This window comes from Arachis ipaensis, chromosome B8, assembly GCF_059453495.1.
Source record: "Arachis ipaensis isolate K30076 ecotype BB chromosome B8, ASM5945349v1, whole genome shotgun sequence".
Taxonomy (NCBI): Eukaryota; Viridiplantae; Streptophyta; class Magnoliopsida; order Fabales; family Fabaceae; genus Arachis; species Arachis ipaensis.
In genome coordinates this window covers 24,291,165-24,309,203 of record NC_142443.1, presented here as the reverse complement: position 1 = coordinate 24,309,203, position 18,039 = coordinate 24,291,165, and the positions used below count along the sequence as shown (strand labels likewise).

General features: G+C 29.6%; 1 protein-coding gene across 2 annotated transcripts; it reads right to left on the bottom strand.

The window, feature by feature from the left end:
- Positions 1-2,774: 2,774 nt before the first annotated feature.
- On the bottom strand, positions 2,775-8,090 carry CIP7 (COP1-interacting protein 7). Of its 2 annotated transcripts, XM_088496530.1 has the most exons (9): positions 7,473-8,090; positions 7,219-7,398; positions 6,764-6,879; positions 6,410-6,464; positions 6,145-6,297; positions 5,708-5,937; positions 4,771-5,613; positions 4,109-4,668; positions 2,775-4,017 (listed from the first exon to the last, which is right to left on the bottom strand). In XM_088496530.1, the coding sequence occupies exons 1-9, from the start codon at positions 7,529-7,531 to the stop codon at positions 3,199-3,201; spliced, it is 3,015 nt and encodes a 1,004-aa protein (XP_088352656.1). In that variant the 5' UTR covers positions 7,532-8,090; the 3' UTR covers positions 2,775-3,198. The 2 variants fall into 2 exon arrangements, with proteins under 2 accessions (XP_088352656.1, XP_088352655.1); XM_088496529.1 differs by having other exon boundaries at positions 4,109-5,613; positions 7,473-8,012.
- Between the last annotated feature and the right edge of the window lie 9,949 nt (positions 8,091-18,039).

The following is an 18,039-nucleotide window of genomic DNA, read 5'->3' as shown; positions in this document are numbered from 1 at the left end:
TTGAACGGTTTCTTACGTAAATTTTGGGACTAGATATAGTTTAATTTCAATCGAGTAAGAAGAACTCGATGAATGATAATTTAGCCTTAGTTTTGACAAAAAATTCTTATTTACATAAATTTTGACATAAATTGTATACCCTAAATTGTAAATTCTAAAACCTAAAGGCTACCAAGTAAATCCTAGCATACTGATTTTTTACCTTTGCTAAAAAAAAACAACTCATTTATTTAATTAAGGACTTTTAGGTTATTACACTTTTATTCTTGCGTTTTAAATAAGTCTAAAACATTCACAATTTTTTTTTATAATTTCTTAATTTATTTATTTATTAAAATTAATTTGTATTTATCAAAAATAAAAAATTAGTATAATCTCATACACTTATTAATTCTTAAATTTAACTCTTAGATTTATATTTATTATTTTTAAATTTTAACAATTATTTTACTAAATGTAATTGTTGTTACTTATATTTATTAAAACTTATTTTTAATTTGAGTTATCAAATATAGATATTATTATTTTTAAAAAATAAAAATTTTACTAAACCGCGTCTAAATCAACCTAAACCTTCATCATAGGTTAAATTATTAATATTATTATATTTATTATGAACTGCATTTATTGCTATTATTTAAACATAACATGATTATAGGATTTAATATTATTAGATTTTTTAAACATCTTCATTCTTCAAAATTTAAATTTAGAATTAAAATCTCTTTCACAAAATTGAGCATTGCTATGTTAAAATTCTACAAAATAATAAAAAGTATTTTTCTTTCTGGTAATAAAGAACATGAAACTTTTTTTTGTTATTTTCGCAAAACAAAGAATGAGAGTTATATCCATAACTAGCATCCTCAGAAATAATATAATAGCCCAAATAAAAAATGTGTATGTCAAAGCAGAAAAACGTGCATGACACTAAAAAAATCCAACACCATAATTATCATCATTAATAATACATTGCAACCGAGACCTTGAATCAATGGCAGCATTATTTGCTTCGTTCGAAACTGCACCCGATTCGAATCCTCAATGAAAAATATATTTGCATTGTCTGTGTTTCTTTTTAACATCTACTAGAAAAAAAAAAATCTTTCGCACCATAGCACTGCCCTTAAATATTACCTTATCAACCTATATAACTGACTATTTACACCGACTCATAAGTATAGACATAACGGATTAAACAGTTAAGCATAGGTGCAATTCTCTTTTCTTAAGTTAGCTTTTAAAGTGAAGTCTTCAATTTTCATGTTAGTGTCATTTGGCCAGAGCCTTAAATGGAGCTCTGATATGCGATGGATTAATCCTATCGGGTTAAAAGATATTGTGGGCAACTAAAAAAAAATTAGAATATATATATATATATATATATGGTAAATTCTACTCTATTATTTTTAAAATAAATGGTAAATTATCTCTTATGATATATACAGTGATTATTCATAAATTATTCTTCTATCAGAGCTCTTTTTTTTCAATTGACGCCATGTTTCTCTTGAAACTTGATAGTAGTGTCATTTTCATAATCCGCACCAAATACACCTCTTCTTCTCCAATTTTAAAACCATAATTCCTCTCAAATCCAATCACCATTTCCAATAAATTAAGTTAGAATTTTGAACTTGTTCATATGTTTTCAATCTCCCATTTCAACGAGCATATCTATTAATTTTTTAGTTCTCTTCTTCTTAAGATTTTCTTCCTAGTATTTTTTCTTAAAATTCAGTCGGATAAAAAATGATACTCCTCTTCAGATAACCAACCTTCATAGCATTGTATAACTATATAACAAAAACAAACCAAAATATTAGTTAATCATAAAAACAATGAGTCAATAATTACCATCTTAGGATTTTTATTATCTGAATAATGATTGAAAAATAATTTAAGAGCAATTAAAGATAAATAAAATAAAATAAAATACCTTGGTGTCTCTTTTCACGCACCAATTACCATCATTTTTAATTAATATATCACAAATTTTTATCAGTTTTTGAGCTCTCTCGTTTCTAGGATTTTCTAGCGATCGTATTAGAGATAGCAATTAGATTTGACGATCTCATTCGAACTTTGAAACTCTGGTTAAAAGATAATTTATCAATAATCACTGTATATGCCACAAGGAGTAATTTACCCTTTATTTTAGAGAGGACATGGTAGAGTTCATATATATATATATAGTCTTTTGTATTTGTACCAAAGTTCTCAAAATCAAAAGAGTCATTAAATTTGTGTAGATGTTAAATAATTTAAAAATTTGATCAAAATTCAATTAAATATATATTTATATATAAAAAATATATTTTTTTAAGAAAAATAAGTTTTTGTATCTTATTATTTTAAACTAGTTAACAATAAAAAATTTAGAATGATTCAATCAATTAGTCAAATTTTTTTTTTCTTTTGAATAATTTACTCAAGTTTTTATTCTAAATGGAATCAATCTAGTGACTAGTTCTTATTAATCCGCTTATACCAATAAGTTCAGTTCGGATATTAGAACCATGATTTGTACATCTGAGTCGAAACTAGATTCCAAATACAACTTATATGTTAAAATTTCGGCGAAGATAACCTCCAAATTCTAATTGGACGAGGAAATGCAAATTTATTTATTTATTTATTTTTGTATTATTGTCTTTTTTTTTTTTTTTTTCTAAAAACAAAATTGTAACATTGATGTGGATTGTGGACCTCAATAAATCTTAACTACAGGATTAGATTATTGACATTGTTAAGAAATATCAACATGAGAGAAATACACAGTAAACCATCACAAACACTCATGATTTAAAATACAAGGAAACATGTTTTTGGCATCAAATGAAATCAATGAACAAAGATAAGCCCTCCTAATAAGAGTTGTAACACACAAAAATTTATTAACTTTGCAATCCTCACTTAGGATATTACTATACCATACTCACATAATTTACATCAAGGATCTCTAACATGGCACCAAACTCCAAATCCAATGGCCTTATTGTGTCTGTGTGTGGCAAAAGCTAGAAACTATCTACAATCTTCCACATGAAACATGAATGTATGTGTTCAAAACCCAAAAAACAAAACAAAATGTTGTGTCAAACACTTTCTACTAAGCTAAAGAATGGGAAATGCAAAAACATTGAATTACCAAAACCATGGATAAAGAGGATTCATGAGTGTTGTCAACTAGGCTGCTTAGCTCCTTCTTCCAAAGAAGAGAAGCTTCCGGAATCCTTTCGCAGCTTTGGAAGAGTCCTCATCATTGTTCCATTTCTTCCTAGAGTGAACTGGTTCCGACGTCACTTGATCACTAAGTGGAGGAGGAGGGGTAGCATTTTGTTTCTTAGGGACTTGAATAGAGACAGCAGCATTGATTTCATCTATCTCTAGACTGACCTTTGAACTCACGGCAGAAACAGCTGGCGGCGGCTTCATTGGCGATGCTGCGCTAGGATTCATGATTGCCTCGGCGATCTGCTGAGGTTTATCGGCTGCAAGCGAAGATAACTTGCTTGACAAGTCTTTACCTCTTGACGCCTCCATGTGAAGTTGGCCAACATTTTCCTGCACGTGCTCTCTTTCTGAGATCAAATTCTTGGCCTTTTTCTCGAAATTGGCAGAGTTCATTGGCAACACAACTTCTAAGGCATGCTCTCTTTCCTCATTTGATTTCTTCACATCCTCTTTCTTCTTTGAAGATTTCACCTCTTTCACACCTTGTTTCTTCTTTTCCAAAGGAACTGCATTTGCCTTCAAGGATGGTTTCTTGGTAGGAACTGCTTTTGAAACTTTCTGACTTACTACACGCGCAATTGCGAGGCGCTCGATTGTGGAGTTTCGAAGGACAGGCTTTTGTGATTTCTTAGTCTCTTCATTGGATGGATGAATCTTTGGCTTGTTCTTGGAAGTAATCTTGGTGTCTATTGAAGTAGTCTTCTTAGAAGCACTTCTTTCTGCAATTCTTTTCTGCCGTTGAATCAGTAGCTCCTCCTTTCGCTTTCTACTTTCTTCTTCCTATCAAAACAAAATAGCCTTCAAAGTTCAAACAACAATAACAGAAACTTGAACAAGTAATGAAGTTCCACTTAGAAGAGTTAAAAGTTACCTTAGCTGTCATTCTGCTTCCAGGGGATGCTCTGGTTTTCGAGCTGATATCTGATTTGCTCCTTCCATTAAGTCCATTTACTGGCCTATCCTTTGCTGCTTTACCTGAAACTTTTCCATTCCTTGCTCCGGGAGCTTTAGTATTAGTCCTCTCGCCATTCGACGACTTCTTTTTCTCTGTTTCGGCGTTGGCTAGCTTTTTGTTCACTTCATTTGATGATATGTTGTTTTGATAATCCATTTCAGCACTCCAAGGTGGTGCTGCTGCGCTGTGCTCTAAGGCCGAGTCACGATCAAGAACCATGAAGAGATCATCTGGCTCTTGGGAATTCAAAGTTTCAGTCTTATTGTGAGAATGTTCTTGTGTGCTGTTGGAGAATTCAGCAGCACCAACAATGTCTGAAACCAAACTTAAGTCTGCTGCTGATTGAGAATTCGATTGGTTATCCGATGACCGAGCTTGAATCATGAATGAGTCATCAGCCAAAGTGTCTCTTCTGTTTTTCTCAGGATTGGAAACACCATTCAACATGCTGAAAGTTTTGTGTTCATTCTCATTTTCTGGTTTATCAGACTTATTCACAATGAACCAATCATCTTGCTGGCGTTTTGCCACGGTAGGTTCCGGGCCGCAGCCTGAAATAGTTGACACAGAATATTGACCTGATTCTCCATTTCTCTGAGAAAACAAAAACTTCTCATCTGTGTTAACCTTTTTCTTCATCAAGGAAGATGCATTCGTCCCCTCCTTAAAGTATTCGTTGTAATTTTGACTCTCATTGTCCAATTCCTTTGATGATAAAATAAATGAATCATCTTTGAAACTCTTATTCACAATAACTTCCTCCTCAAGCTTTACATTTTGTTGTTCTGTATCAGGACTAGGCTCATCATCTCTCCAGAGAAGATTCTGGAAAGCATCCCAGTTGTCATTTCCCTTCGTGCCATTCGAATCAATGCCAGCTGAACCATTTTGTTGTTTCTTATGCTGTTGGGAGCTTGACTTGTGCTTTCTCTCTAGTGACTCCACAGCTTCCTCTACTTGATGTTTCAGGGAATCTCCATTGATAAAATCTTCATTGTTCGAGGAACTCCCCTCGGTGACACTACCTTTTTCGCCATCTCCTTTAGAGGTTATATAGTTTATATTGCGAATAACGACTTTCCTTGATGACCTCTTTCCATGCTTCTTTTTGCCTTGCCTTGAATGTTCATCTGAATCACTCTCATAACTTGAGTCACTGGACAAAGTAGATGCATCTTCCTGAGAGTGTTTCTTCTTCTTCTTCTTCTTCTTAAAGGATGGTTTATTATAATCCATTGAGTCTTCCGAATTCGGAGGCCATTGCATACTGGCTGGATAGTATGAAGAGGGAACCTGCATACCAGGATAGAGGTACCCTTGGTATGGTGGTGGCAAATGTTGAAATCCATGACCCTGAAAATTGTGAATGTAATGGGGAACATGGTTTGGCCATGACATTGGTGGTGTTGGCATGCCATTATCTGCAAATTTTTTCACCATTAAAGATAAGTAACATAAGGGAATTCATGTATGAAAATTCTGAATTTTCTTGAAAGAACTAGATATTGATGATACCTTGATTCATGTCAAAACTTGCATGACTTGGGGTTGACTCAGAGATAGCAGCATCACCTAAACCATTCAGTTTACTGCTAGCATCATCTTCGCCGGCGAGTATGATTCCGGCTGTTCTCAGGTATGGCAATACCGGTTGAGACGACACTTGCATTGCTGCTATCTCATCCATCCAGAGCTTGTCTTCATTCTTTTGTTTGCATAGATCTAAGAAATTGATGCATGCTTCCCTACATGAGATACCAATTTATATTACAAAGTTCTCAGGTGCTAAAAATCAATACAAGTATGTAACAACAAGTAACTAAAGTATTTAAAAAGAAATGAAATTGAGGATAAATGAATCTCCAGTTAAATTAGATGTAAGATTTTCCTGTTCTTTTTCAAGCAAGAAGATTGGACAAATCAAAGGACTATTTTCTTGCATGCTTACAGACCTTAAACGTGAAGCTCCGAAAGCATCGGCGAAACATATAAGATCATCTAAAGACTCTGGATAGTACCCTCCTACTAAAGCACGGGCATAGGCCATTGCTTGCTCTTTGCAAAGCATGGCTTTACGATTATCTAAAACACGTCGAAGGCGAACCCTGTTCATCAGAAACAAATCAAAACTTATTGCAACATATTATAGATACTTCCTTCAAGAACAAAAAAATGATGAGAAACAAGATAGAATAAGGAATGCACCAAGTATAGTACCTGGAATTTTCTTCATTTCCCTCTTGATTCGCAGTTGACTTTTTGATGCGCCCTTCTGCAGAAGATAACAGATTTACTGTTAAACCAAAAGAAAAAAAAGTCTCTGATCCTATTTAAAATAGAAATGAAAGATTAAACAGAGAAACTATATGTCAAGAAAATGATGAAACCTAAATAAAGTTGTATTGTTATAGTAAGTAATTTGGTACTATTTAGCAATCATCTAATATTGTGATTAGTACTTTCTCTCATTATGATGCAAGCTCAAAGTTAAGAATGTAGTAGTAAACACAATCATTGGCCTTTTTAATTCAATAATCACATTCAGGTAGTGATTGAAATTTGCACCGATACCTTCTTCTAACACTAAATTTGTCTTCTCAATTGACTGATTTTCGATCTGCACAATCTCCTTTTCTATCGTCACAATCCTCTCTAGAACTTCTGGAGTGCTTACAAATCTAACAAACCTGTAGAAAAATCAAAACAAAACAGATTAAAAAAGGCTCTTTCATCTCCATCTAGCAGAAAATAAGGGATCAAAACATTGTTCTTATTCTTATGGAATTATTCCAAAGGTACAAACTTTGAAAGTAAACAAATGAAGGGTAATGGTTGTTTTGATCCAATCATTCAGAAAACTTGCAATCAAAGCAATCAAACTCTATTGTTTACCAAAACTCAGAGAGCTTTGAAAACCTTAAATCACAAATCACAGCACATAAACTTGATTTAGAGATCTAAACTCATAAATGAAGAGATAAAGAAGCATGCTTAGAATTGGTAAGGAAGAGGAAAGAAAATGGAACCTTTGGAGGGTGGCTTTGGTGAACCATGGAGCATTGGGAGAAGATGGAGGACGCAGAGTGATGGAATAGCCAGCTTTTGAAATCTGATCTTTTGCACTCTTTAGATGTGAAAGAAACGGTTCTAACAACCCTGAAGCTAGTCTTTCACTCACACCACCAGCAACAATAACCAAGTCGCATCTTTCAACACAAACAAAGAAGAATGAATGAAACTTTATGGAAAATGTGTTAACTTTGAAGAATGAAGCAAGTACCTTGTTCTTGTTGGGGTGAGCTGAAAGAGTGTGTGATCAAGACGAGTGCTTGGGTCCATAGCTCAAGCCTCAAGGTTGAAACACTTCAAAGCTGAGAGTGAGTGAGATTCCAAGTCTTACACTACAAACTTGAATCAATGCTTCACATGGAATGCAAGAGAGAGAGAGAGGTTTGGCACATGGAAATGGAATTGCTTAATTGTTTGTTGAGTTTCTGAATGTGGGTCCAACATAACATGCTCTCTCTCTCTCTCTCAGACATAGTCACAGACATGTAGACATTGTTTCTAGAAAGAGAATGCAGAACTAGTACTCTACTATGATGGTGCAGGGGAATGAGTGAGTGAGATCATATGATAATAAGAATAATATAAAACAAAATGAAACGTGAATAAATGTAAATGAAGAGAGGATTGGAGTGTGGTTAAGTAGTTGAAAGGTCGATATTTGGCTTTGTTATGTTATGTTATGTTAACTTGTCATCAAAGAGAGCAGAGAGAGAAATTGTGATGACTTTAGATTTATTGTTGTCGGTGTGATAAAAAGTGAGGGAGGCACCAGCAAAGAATAATTAACGCCTTCTTCCTCTTATCACTTGCCACAACCAACCATCCCAACAGTATACGCCCGATCTTAATTTATTTATATACCAAAATCAATTACTAAACTCAGTCACCAATGAATTTGTGTACAAATATATATAATTTAATTTATTTTTTATGTGTATTTATATTTAAACATATATTTATATTAATAATTAACTTTGATAGTTGATTTTAATAACTGTGTAAACACGTAACATAGTCAATTTATTTAACATATAAATTTCTCATTACAAACAAGAGAGACCATATAAAATTTGGGCCAACATTACTACCCATATTTACTGATCCGCAAATATGTAATTCACTTTAATTCCGTTCGATTAGATTGACAATCTAATTTGCAGTGAATATAATTAGATTTAAGTGTTGGATTAATTTTACCTGTTCAATGTGCAGTCTTAATATATATATTTTGAATAAGGAAGGATTTTAACATAAATTTTTTCTTACAAGTATTTAATACTACAAAATTTATAATTCAATTCGCTAATATTACGTAAATAATATTTGATATTATAAAATATTAAAAAATTAAATATTATATTTAAATAAAAATATTTTATTTTTGGAATCGATTCAAATATAGTCGAGTTGAGAGATATAGATTACTGTCTGATAAGATTTGAAATATGTGAATAAAAATACAATAGAATTTAAACCCTATCACATCCTATTTATCGCCATCTCTACTACACATCTTAAACTAGAAGCACCAAAGGACATGGGCTAACCAAACTACTTGACTCAATGCCTAATGTTTGAATGGATATAAGTATGTAACCTACATTCAATAAATTGATCCCAAATAACAAAAAGAAAAACAATTCAAGAACAGAAAGTCATTCTTAATGCTTGAAGATGCAAGGTTGTTATCACCCGGGGCAGTTTAAAATTATGATTGGAGTCACTTAATTTGGAATATGCTAATTGGACAGCTAGCAACAAATAATGTACATTTGCAACACAAAGGAAACCGACAAATAGGACTAATTAAGATAACTAAAGCTGTAGTATGACAAAAACAACTTATGAGAAAAAAGAATGTTTTGTTCTTGCTCTTTTCCCATATTAGGATAAATATTCTTCATATCTCCTGAGAAGTGAATGGCGTTATTTGATTCATGCTACAATCTGCAAATGCAAAATCTTTCTTCCCTTCTAGAGGAGTAGATGCAGAGCAAATATTTCAAAACCACAACCTTTAATTTGCTGAACAAGGAAAATTTTGTTGGTAAGATGAGTAGGGTATGAAAATAAAAATACAGGTTAATATTTAGGATAGTTTTCAAAAAATCACAAATGAATTAAATTGATTTTTAAAGATTTAGATGTTTCAATTTAATTCTTAAAAATATAAAATCGTAAAATATACAGTTATGTAAATTTCGAATTCTTATCTCTTAAAGCATCAAATAGATGCATATTTTTAAATAGTTAAGTGTGATGATTGTAATGAATTAGTTTTACATCTAAAAAATTAAAAATAAAAAATTTATAAAATAAGATACCTATTAATTTAATATCTTAAAGTTTTAAATTAGATAAAACATCTTCTGATATTGCATTTTTTTAATTACTTCCTCTCTAAAATCTCCTCAATAATCAAAAACTCCTTACAATGGCTCTACACATGCCCTACCAAAACTAATCTTTGAAGATGATTTAGGTAATGTGAGAATTGATTTATACCTATTTTATAGTTAAGGACAAAGACTTTGACACTCGTGGGGCACTTAATGGTGGTTGGATAATTGATATTAAGAGAAAAAAATGAAAATTATAACGTGCAATCATGGCTTTGTTAATTTCTAACAATCAATCATTTTACATCTTAATGTTGGTTCATACTTAGCTTTCGTAAAATATAATTATAAAAATAAAATAAAATGAAGTGCTTGTGGATAGAATTGCTTCCCAATTCATTCACACAATTAGTAGTAGGGTTTAATTATTGTCATTTGATTTGATACTTCTTTATGATAATTAGTTAGCTTTTGGACTAATTTCCCTTGATTTGATAGTATTATTATTGCTCTTAGCTCCATACCTCCATCAATTCTCGTAGAAAGGCTCATCCACCTTCCACAACATCAAACTTTAGGGAAAATATATATATATATATATTTTCTTTATCATATCTTCTCATATAAATGTGTATCATCATATGAATATGAGTATAAAAATGTTAAAGGAACCGTCATGTTTATGATATATATTTTGAGTTAATATTATAATGATCCCATATCCCAAATTGGAACGCACATAAGTGGTATAGTAATTTTAGACTAAGATGGAAACCATTTTTTTTTAGATAATATTAGTTTAATACTTAGGTCAACTTTGAGATTTTATTCAAAACGTTATAACTCCCCTCTTCTCCTATGTAACCTGCAGGTATTTTTGCATGGTTTTTTCATTCTCCAATATAGTGCAAATGTGCTGACTAATAAGAAAGCATATATAGTATCATATTGACCAAGAAAAAATTAAATAGCATATATATAGTACAATAATATAAATGTGACAAGAAGCCCAAGCAAGGGTTGGTCACATACACAATAATAATTCATGTGCAGACACAGACACCAGATTATTATTATTGCTTCCCGGACACAACAGCACAATTGATATTGATTTTTTATCCTTGAAGCTTTGGGATTCTATGTTAGGAAAAATTGTGGATGATCCATTTTTTTTTTTTTTTTTGTATTTGAACTAATATTAATGCATTTTTTATTTTTCAATAAAAATATTGGCGGTTAATATTATTTTTTATGTTATTGACTTATTTTTGTCAATAAATAGAAAGTAGACACAAATTTTGTAGAGATTAATTAATTGGTGATACAAATTTGGGCCGGTAATAATATCCTGTATATGCAGATCAAGTTTTTTGGATGTACCCAAAGGAATTATTGCAGGTGAGGGTGCGATTCAGTGCACATTAACAGAGATGTCCTTTCATTTCATGTGATCCACTTGAAGCAAAACCTTACTTCACGTTTCACGTGATGTTTGCCTCATGTATGATGTATCTATGTTTTTGGAAAAATTGAAAAGTTAAATATAAGTGTTTTTATAAAATATTTTTAAAATATTAGTTTTAATTATATAATTTTTTTTATAATATTTTATTAAAAGAATTATGTGACATATTGATATTAATTTAATAATGAGTGTAAGTTAAGAGTATAATAATATTTCTTAATATAATTTTTTTAATATTTAACACTTTAATAAATATTTTAGAAATACTTGATAAGGCATTTATTAACTAATATAAATTTATTATTCTCATCTATTTTAAGAATGTCTGATTTTCCATATAATTAACTTCTGACTAAATTAATAAGATAGATTTATACTGTCGATTATAATAATTCATTTTATCTATAACTCAGTTAGGCGACTTTTTCATATATTACACTATTAATCAATATAAGTACTTATTGTAACCATGACTTGAACAATATTAAAACAGATACAAATAAACACAAGAGGCAATAATAAAGTTTTGGTTTTAGTTAACATGTACTCTAATGATACAAGTTAACATTATAATTAAAAAATTTATTATAAAACATGTATAATAAAAAACATAATTAAAATTAGTGTATAAAAAAATATTGAGAATTTTAAATTTATAAAAAAATGAGAAAAAATTGATGAAGGGACTAATTTGGTGCACGACATTCAATTTCAAAGACTAAAATGAGTCATTTGATACAAAGTAAGGGACCAATTTAGTGCACATGTAACAATGACATAGTGGATGACACGTGGACAAATAGCATTGCGACACATGGCATAAGCTAACACGTGGCAAAATAGCATTGTGACACGTGGCATACCCATCCATGTCAGCATGCCACGTGTCGTTGACCGACACGTCATTATACCGTTACACGTGGCCAAATCATGAGGTGATACGTGTCACCAAAAGTCCACATCATTAAGCCACGTTAGCGCGTCGTTAACGGAAAATGGGTCAGGGACTACTATGGTACAATTTTTTTAATCTTAGGGATATAATTGATGCAATTAGAATCTCAGGAACGATTTTAGTGCACGACGTTAATTTCAGAGACCACTATGGGATTTACTCTACTTTACTTGCATTGTCTATAATCACTTTTTCCTATAATCAATTATGTAATCACTTTGGTTGCCTAATCGGTCATTAATTACAATATTAACTACCGATTTAACGACTAACAATTTTATAGTTTAATTTTTATATTGGCTGCTAAATTTATCGTGAATTTTATCCTTAATAATTTGAAGTTTTCATAGCTAATATTTTTTGTCAACTACTAATGTTACCATTAACAAACTATTTAGGGACCAATTTGTTAATGATCGATTTAAAGACCAACCGTTTTCATAACTTAAATTCTTGTTGCTCACTAAATCGATTGATAACTTCTCATTTAACAACTAACTTAACCAAAAGTTTACACATTCTAATTTCCGTCATGATTACTAAATTTAGTGATCAATTAACTACAAAATAGTTTTTGTTGGTTCTTATTTCGATAACTTTTTATAGTGAACCATATGAAAAAGATATATTTTATAAAACAAAAGAATAAATTACTATTTCAGATCATGAAAAATTAAAGCATCGAGAGATCATAATCATGAAAAGTTGAAAACTAATCATAGAATTAGTATCTTAGTTAAAGCGGTTCAATAAAAAAAAATTAAAAAGATACAAGTCTTCAAATATAAATTGCATTTACATCGAGGATTTGTCTATGATAAAAAAAGAGAGTATAAACAGATTCTTTAAAAATAAAATTATAATGAATGAATTGAGAGATGGTCCAATAATACTAGTAATTTTACTGTATAAATTTAGTGGAAAAATGTGAATTTATTTGTAATAAATATATATTTACTAAAATTAATTTATTATATATATAAGTAAATATCAAATTTAAGTAAAAAAGTAATCGGTTGTCTCTTTATTTTTTATATTGATAAAAAAATTCGTATTAATTTTCTTTGCTTTGCTTTGTTTTATTAGTACCAAAAAAAAATATAGTTAATTCAAATTTTTTAACAAAATTATTAGTAAAAATAAATATCAAATTTAAAAGTCTTATTTATAAACAGTGTAATTTGTATATGAAAAATAGTAGAGAGTCGATAAATTTTATTATTTTTAGTTATTAGTAATTAGTCATTAATATTTAAAAATATGAACTAAAAGTATGTTGTTAGATTAATTAAAAAGAATTAGACTTATAATTAAAAATGTTAGTAAAAAATAATAAAATCTGCCCGTTCTTAAATTTTTTTTCTTTGTATTTATTCAAACTGAGCACTAAATATTAGTTACATAGGTCATGAGTAATACAAATATTAAAAATACAGTGATATTATTTAATTGCTCTATTTATTATTTGTATAATGCTATTAGTTAAGTAAATATAGTCAAGTCTTTAATTGTTTTAATATATTTAACATGAAAAAATTTCAACCTTTCTATGATTTTAAATTAATATATTAATTAAAAATAAAGAGATTACACATATGTTGATTACGGTCTAATTTTAGTCTTTCTAAAATTAACGAAACAAAAATATATTAGCTAAACCTACACTCTTAATATAAAATTTAAATGTTTACACAAACACATATATATATAAAATTAAATTTTTATATATATAAGTAGGTGAGTCATGAACGAATGAAACTTTGTTTAAATTAAAATGGGTTGAAAAAATTGTAAGGACGCCCACCATAAATATTTTTATAAAATTTAAAATTTTTTATTATAACATTTTTTTATATCTGTTGTAATTATTTGTATAAAGTTTAAAAATTTTAATTGTATTTATTATATTTCATAACAGGTACAACTAAGATAATGAATAAAATTGAAAATAATGAGCAAAAGAAAAAATTTTTGAACTTTATAAAGAAAATTAGTTGTAATTGATAATTTAGTTGTAATTGTTGTTTTAGTTTTATTGATAATCAAGATTCTAATATATATTTATAATTATTGTAATTATTTTTATAAAATTTAAAAGTTTTTATTGTACTAGTAGTTACAGTTAAAATAATGAGTAAATTAAGTTTTATTCAATTATGTGAATTTAAAGGAATTTTTTTAAAAACGAAATTAGTTGACAAATTAAAAAGATGGCATTTAAAATTTAAATACATGATTAACTATGATGTTTTAATACTATTTATATTTATACTTAGAATTGTGTATATCAATTTAAATTAAATAGTATTTAATTGTTAGTTATAATTTAGTAAATCTTTAGTAATGGTAAATAAGTAGTAATCAATTAAAATTGTTTATGACCGAAGTAATTACTAAATTATTTTAGTCTTGTACAAATAAAAATACAAGTATTTTTGTAGCAGTAAAGTACAAAAAAGTTTTTATTTTGTACCATAATAAACAAATTTTTAATAAATCAGATGGAGATATTTAATTTTTTGATGATGAAGAAATATGTTATATCTATAGATCAGCCCCCTAATTTTCTCTAATTCTTTTTTACACCAAGTCTTCTAAGGTCCAAAGCTCCTTACATCAATTCACCTTTACTATAAATAAAGTAATAAACTTTGAAGCATCTAAATAACTCTGTAGCGAACTTTTTTTTTTTTGGTAAACAGAGAACCTTTTTATATAAAATTATAAATACAACTAAAAGAAAAAGAACCATGTGAAAATTTCAAAAAAGAAAAAATGTTTGCAGATGCAATTTTATTTTTGGTCAACCATGTAGTTAAGGGGCTAGAGTGGCCCAAATGGTATCATTTAATATAAGCTCAAAGAAAAAAAATATAAAAACCTAACACCATAAAACACCCAACACCCCCACCAGAAAAAAAAAAAAAAAAAAAAAAAAGAAAGCAGCAGCAGACTCCAACGCTTTTTCTCACGTACAGTTCTGAAATCAAGGATTAATTCGTTAAAAATGGCGGATTTTGATTTTCTCTTCGTTGTTAATTAAGTGTCCATTTTTAAATATTCATTATAAAATTTTATTCAGATTGAGAAAATAATTAGAATAAAAATTAATCCACAAAATTATTTTTACTACTAATAATTACTCCATTTAATTATTTTTGTTGTAAAATAAATAAATAAGAAAAAAATAAATATAAAATAAAAAAATACAAATAGAGGACTCTTGTATTAATATTCACCAATATTAATATCTCAATAGAATGCAATGATTCATATATATATATTGACTAATTATATATTGTGGCGTATAAAGAGAAGAGTGTTTTTATATATATTGTTGTTGTGTATATAGTCTTAGACTTAGCCTCCTATTTATAGCCGTACTAAGTTTTTTATTTTCAATTTTTATTAATGTAATCCATTTGAAAATTTAAGCATTCTCCTTTTTGAGAAAATGAGCTGCCCAAATATTAATAGGCATCCACATCCATTCTTATCACAATACTCTCCTTTAGATGTCCATTTAGAATTATGTTTCGTTAAAACCTTACGAAAGAAAAACTCATTAAAAAAAACTTTAGTGAAGGAAAAAGAGTACAATATCTTTTATGATGAGGACTACCTCGTTAAAAACTTTGTCAAAAAAAACCCAATAGCGATAAAAATATGACCAAGTTAAAAAGAGTATAGTCTCCCGCACTTGTCGACATTATTTAATATATTGAAATCGGCGCATCCCAATCTGATGTACCAATTTTTTAAAGGATGATTTTGGAAGTGACTTTGTAAATAAATCTGCTAGATTATCGCTTGAGCGAATCTGTTGGACATCAATTGTTCTTTGATTTTAAAGATCATGAGTGAAGAATAATTTGGGAGAAATATGCTTTGTTCTATCACTTTTGATGTATTCACCCTTAAGTTGAGTAATACATGCTGTATTATCTTCAAACAGAACAGTTGGAGCTATTTCTCTATCAGTCAGTCCACAAGATGATAGAATATATTGGATTAAACTTCTGAGCCAAAAACACTCGCGACTTGCTTCATGTATCGCTAGTATTTCAGCATGGTTAGAGGATGTTGTTGTTATCGTCTGTTTCATGGACCTCTCCATGATATAATTGTATCAACATATATGAATAGGTATCCTGTTTGAGATCTTCTTTTGTGTAGATCAGACAAGTATCCTGCATCTGTATAACAACTAATTGTGACTTGGATTCATATAGATAAAACAGTCTCATATCAACTGTTCCATGAAGATATCAAAAGATTTATTTGATTACATTCGAATGTCTTCTGATTGGAGAGGAACTATACCTTACTAGTAAATTTACAGCAAATGATATGTTAGGTCGTGCATTATTAGCAAGATACATTAATGCTCCAATAACACTAAGATATGGTACTTCAGGATAAAGGATATCTTCATTTTCTTCTTTAGGATAAAATTGATCATTTTCCACATCCAAAGACCTTACGATAATTGGGGTACTTAATAGATGTGACTTATCCATATAAAATCTCTTAAGATCTTTTCTGTGTATGTTGTTTGATGAATAAAGATCCCAGTTTTTGTATGCTTGATCTAGAAGTCGAGACAAAATTTAGTCTTTCTAAGATCTTTCATCTCAAACTCTTCTTTTAGAGCTTTTATCATTGTTGGAATCTCTTCAGGGTTCCAATAATATTTAAATCATCAACGTATACAATAATTATAATGAATCCATATGCAGATTTCTTTATAAAAATACATAGGCATATATCATCATTCTTAAATCTGTTTTTGACCAGATACTCAGTAAGACGATTATACCACATTCGTCCAGATTGCTTTAAACCATATAAAGATCTTTGCAATTTGACTGAGTATAACCCCTGCGAATATTTACTGGATAGTTTAGATATCTTTAGTCCTTCAAGAATTTTCATATAGATATCACGATCTAATGATCTGTATAAATAAGTTGTCACCACATCCATTAGATGCATATGTAGTTTATGGTTTGCGGATAAACTGACCAAATAACGCAATGTTATTACATCTACTACAGGAAAATATGTTTCTTCATAATCTATATCGGGTCTTTGTCAAAAACCTTGTGCCACATCGAGCTGTGTAGCGTACAACTTCATTTTTCTCATTTCATTTTCTCACAAATACACATTTGTATCCAACAGGTTTTACATCTTCTGGTGTATGGACTACAGGTCCAAAGACTTCACACTTTGCAAATGAGTCTAACTCAGTCTTCATAGCTTCTTTTCATTTTGGCCTATCATTCTTTTGTCGGCATTTTTCGAGTGTTCTTGTCTCAAGATCCTTACTTTCATGCATGATGTGTAATACCACATTATATGCAAATATTTCATTGACAATTGTTTTATTTTGGTTCTATTTTTCTCCTGTAAAGACATAATTTATCGAGATCTCATCATTTTCACAATTTTCACAATTTTTAGAATTTTTAGGTACTTGGACGTCTTCTGCCATCAAAACTATATCAGAATTTCAGACACTTGCTGGTGTCTTTATCTTTTTTAAAAGGAATACCATTTGTCTTAGTAATATCAAATGTCTCTCTTCTTTTTCGAGAATTTTTATTTTTGGAACAAATTGGTCTACTACACTTCTGACATGTACTCGTTTCAGTAGATATCTGTTCAACTGGAACATCAATTCAAATTGGGACATGTTTAGCTAGTATATAGGATTTAGTTATCCTTTTAGTATCAAAAAATGCATCAGAAAATTTATTTGTTATTCTTTGCAAATATATAATCTTTTAAATTTCTAGTTCATATTGCTCTAACCATGGGTCTAGATGCATTAACGATGATGCATTCCAATTAAGTTCTTTTTCAAGTGACTTATTCTCTCCCCCCAATGTTAAAAATATTGATTCATTAAAATGCCAATGTGCAAATCGAGCGTTAAACACATCTCTTATTTATATCTCAAGATACCTTACTATAGAGGGAGAATCATATCTAACATATATCCCCAATTTTCTTT

Excerpts from the sequence above, each read along its gene's own strand:
- CIP7 (XM_088496529.1), bottom strand. The coding sequence starts at position 7,531 with ATGGACCCAAGCACTCGTCTTGATCACACACTCTTTCAGCTCACCCCA. Across the intron at positions 6,465-6,763 it reads AAATTTAGTGTTAGAAGAAG|AAGGGCGCATCAAAAAGTCA; the intron begins GTATCGGTGCAA and ends TATCTTCTGCAG. Across the intron at positions 5,938-6,144 it reads TTCGGAGCTTCACGTTTAAG|GGAAGCATGCATCAATTTCT; the intron begins GTCTGTAAGCAT and ends TATCTCATGTAG.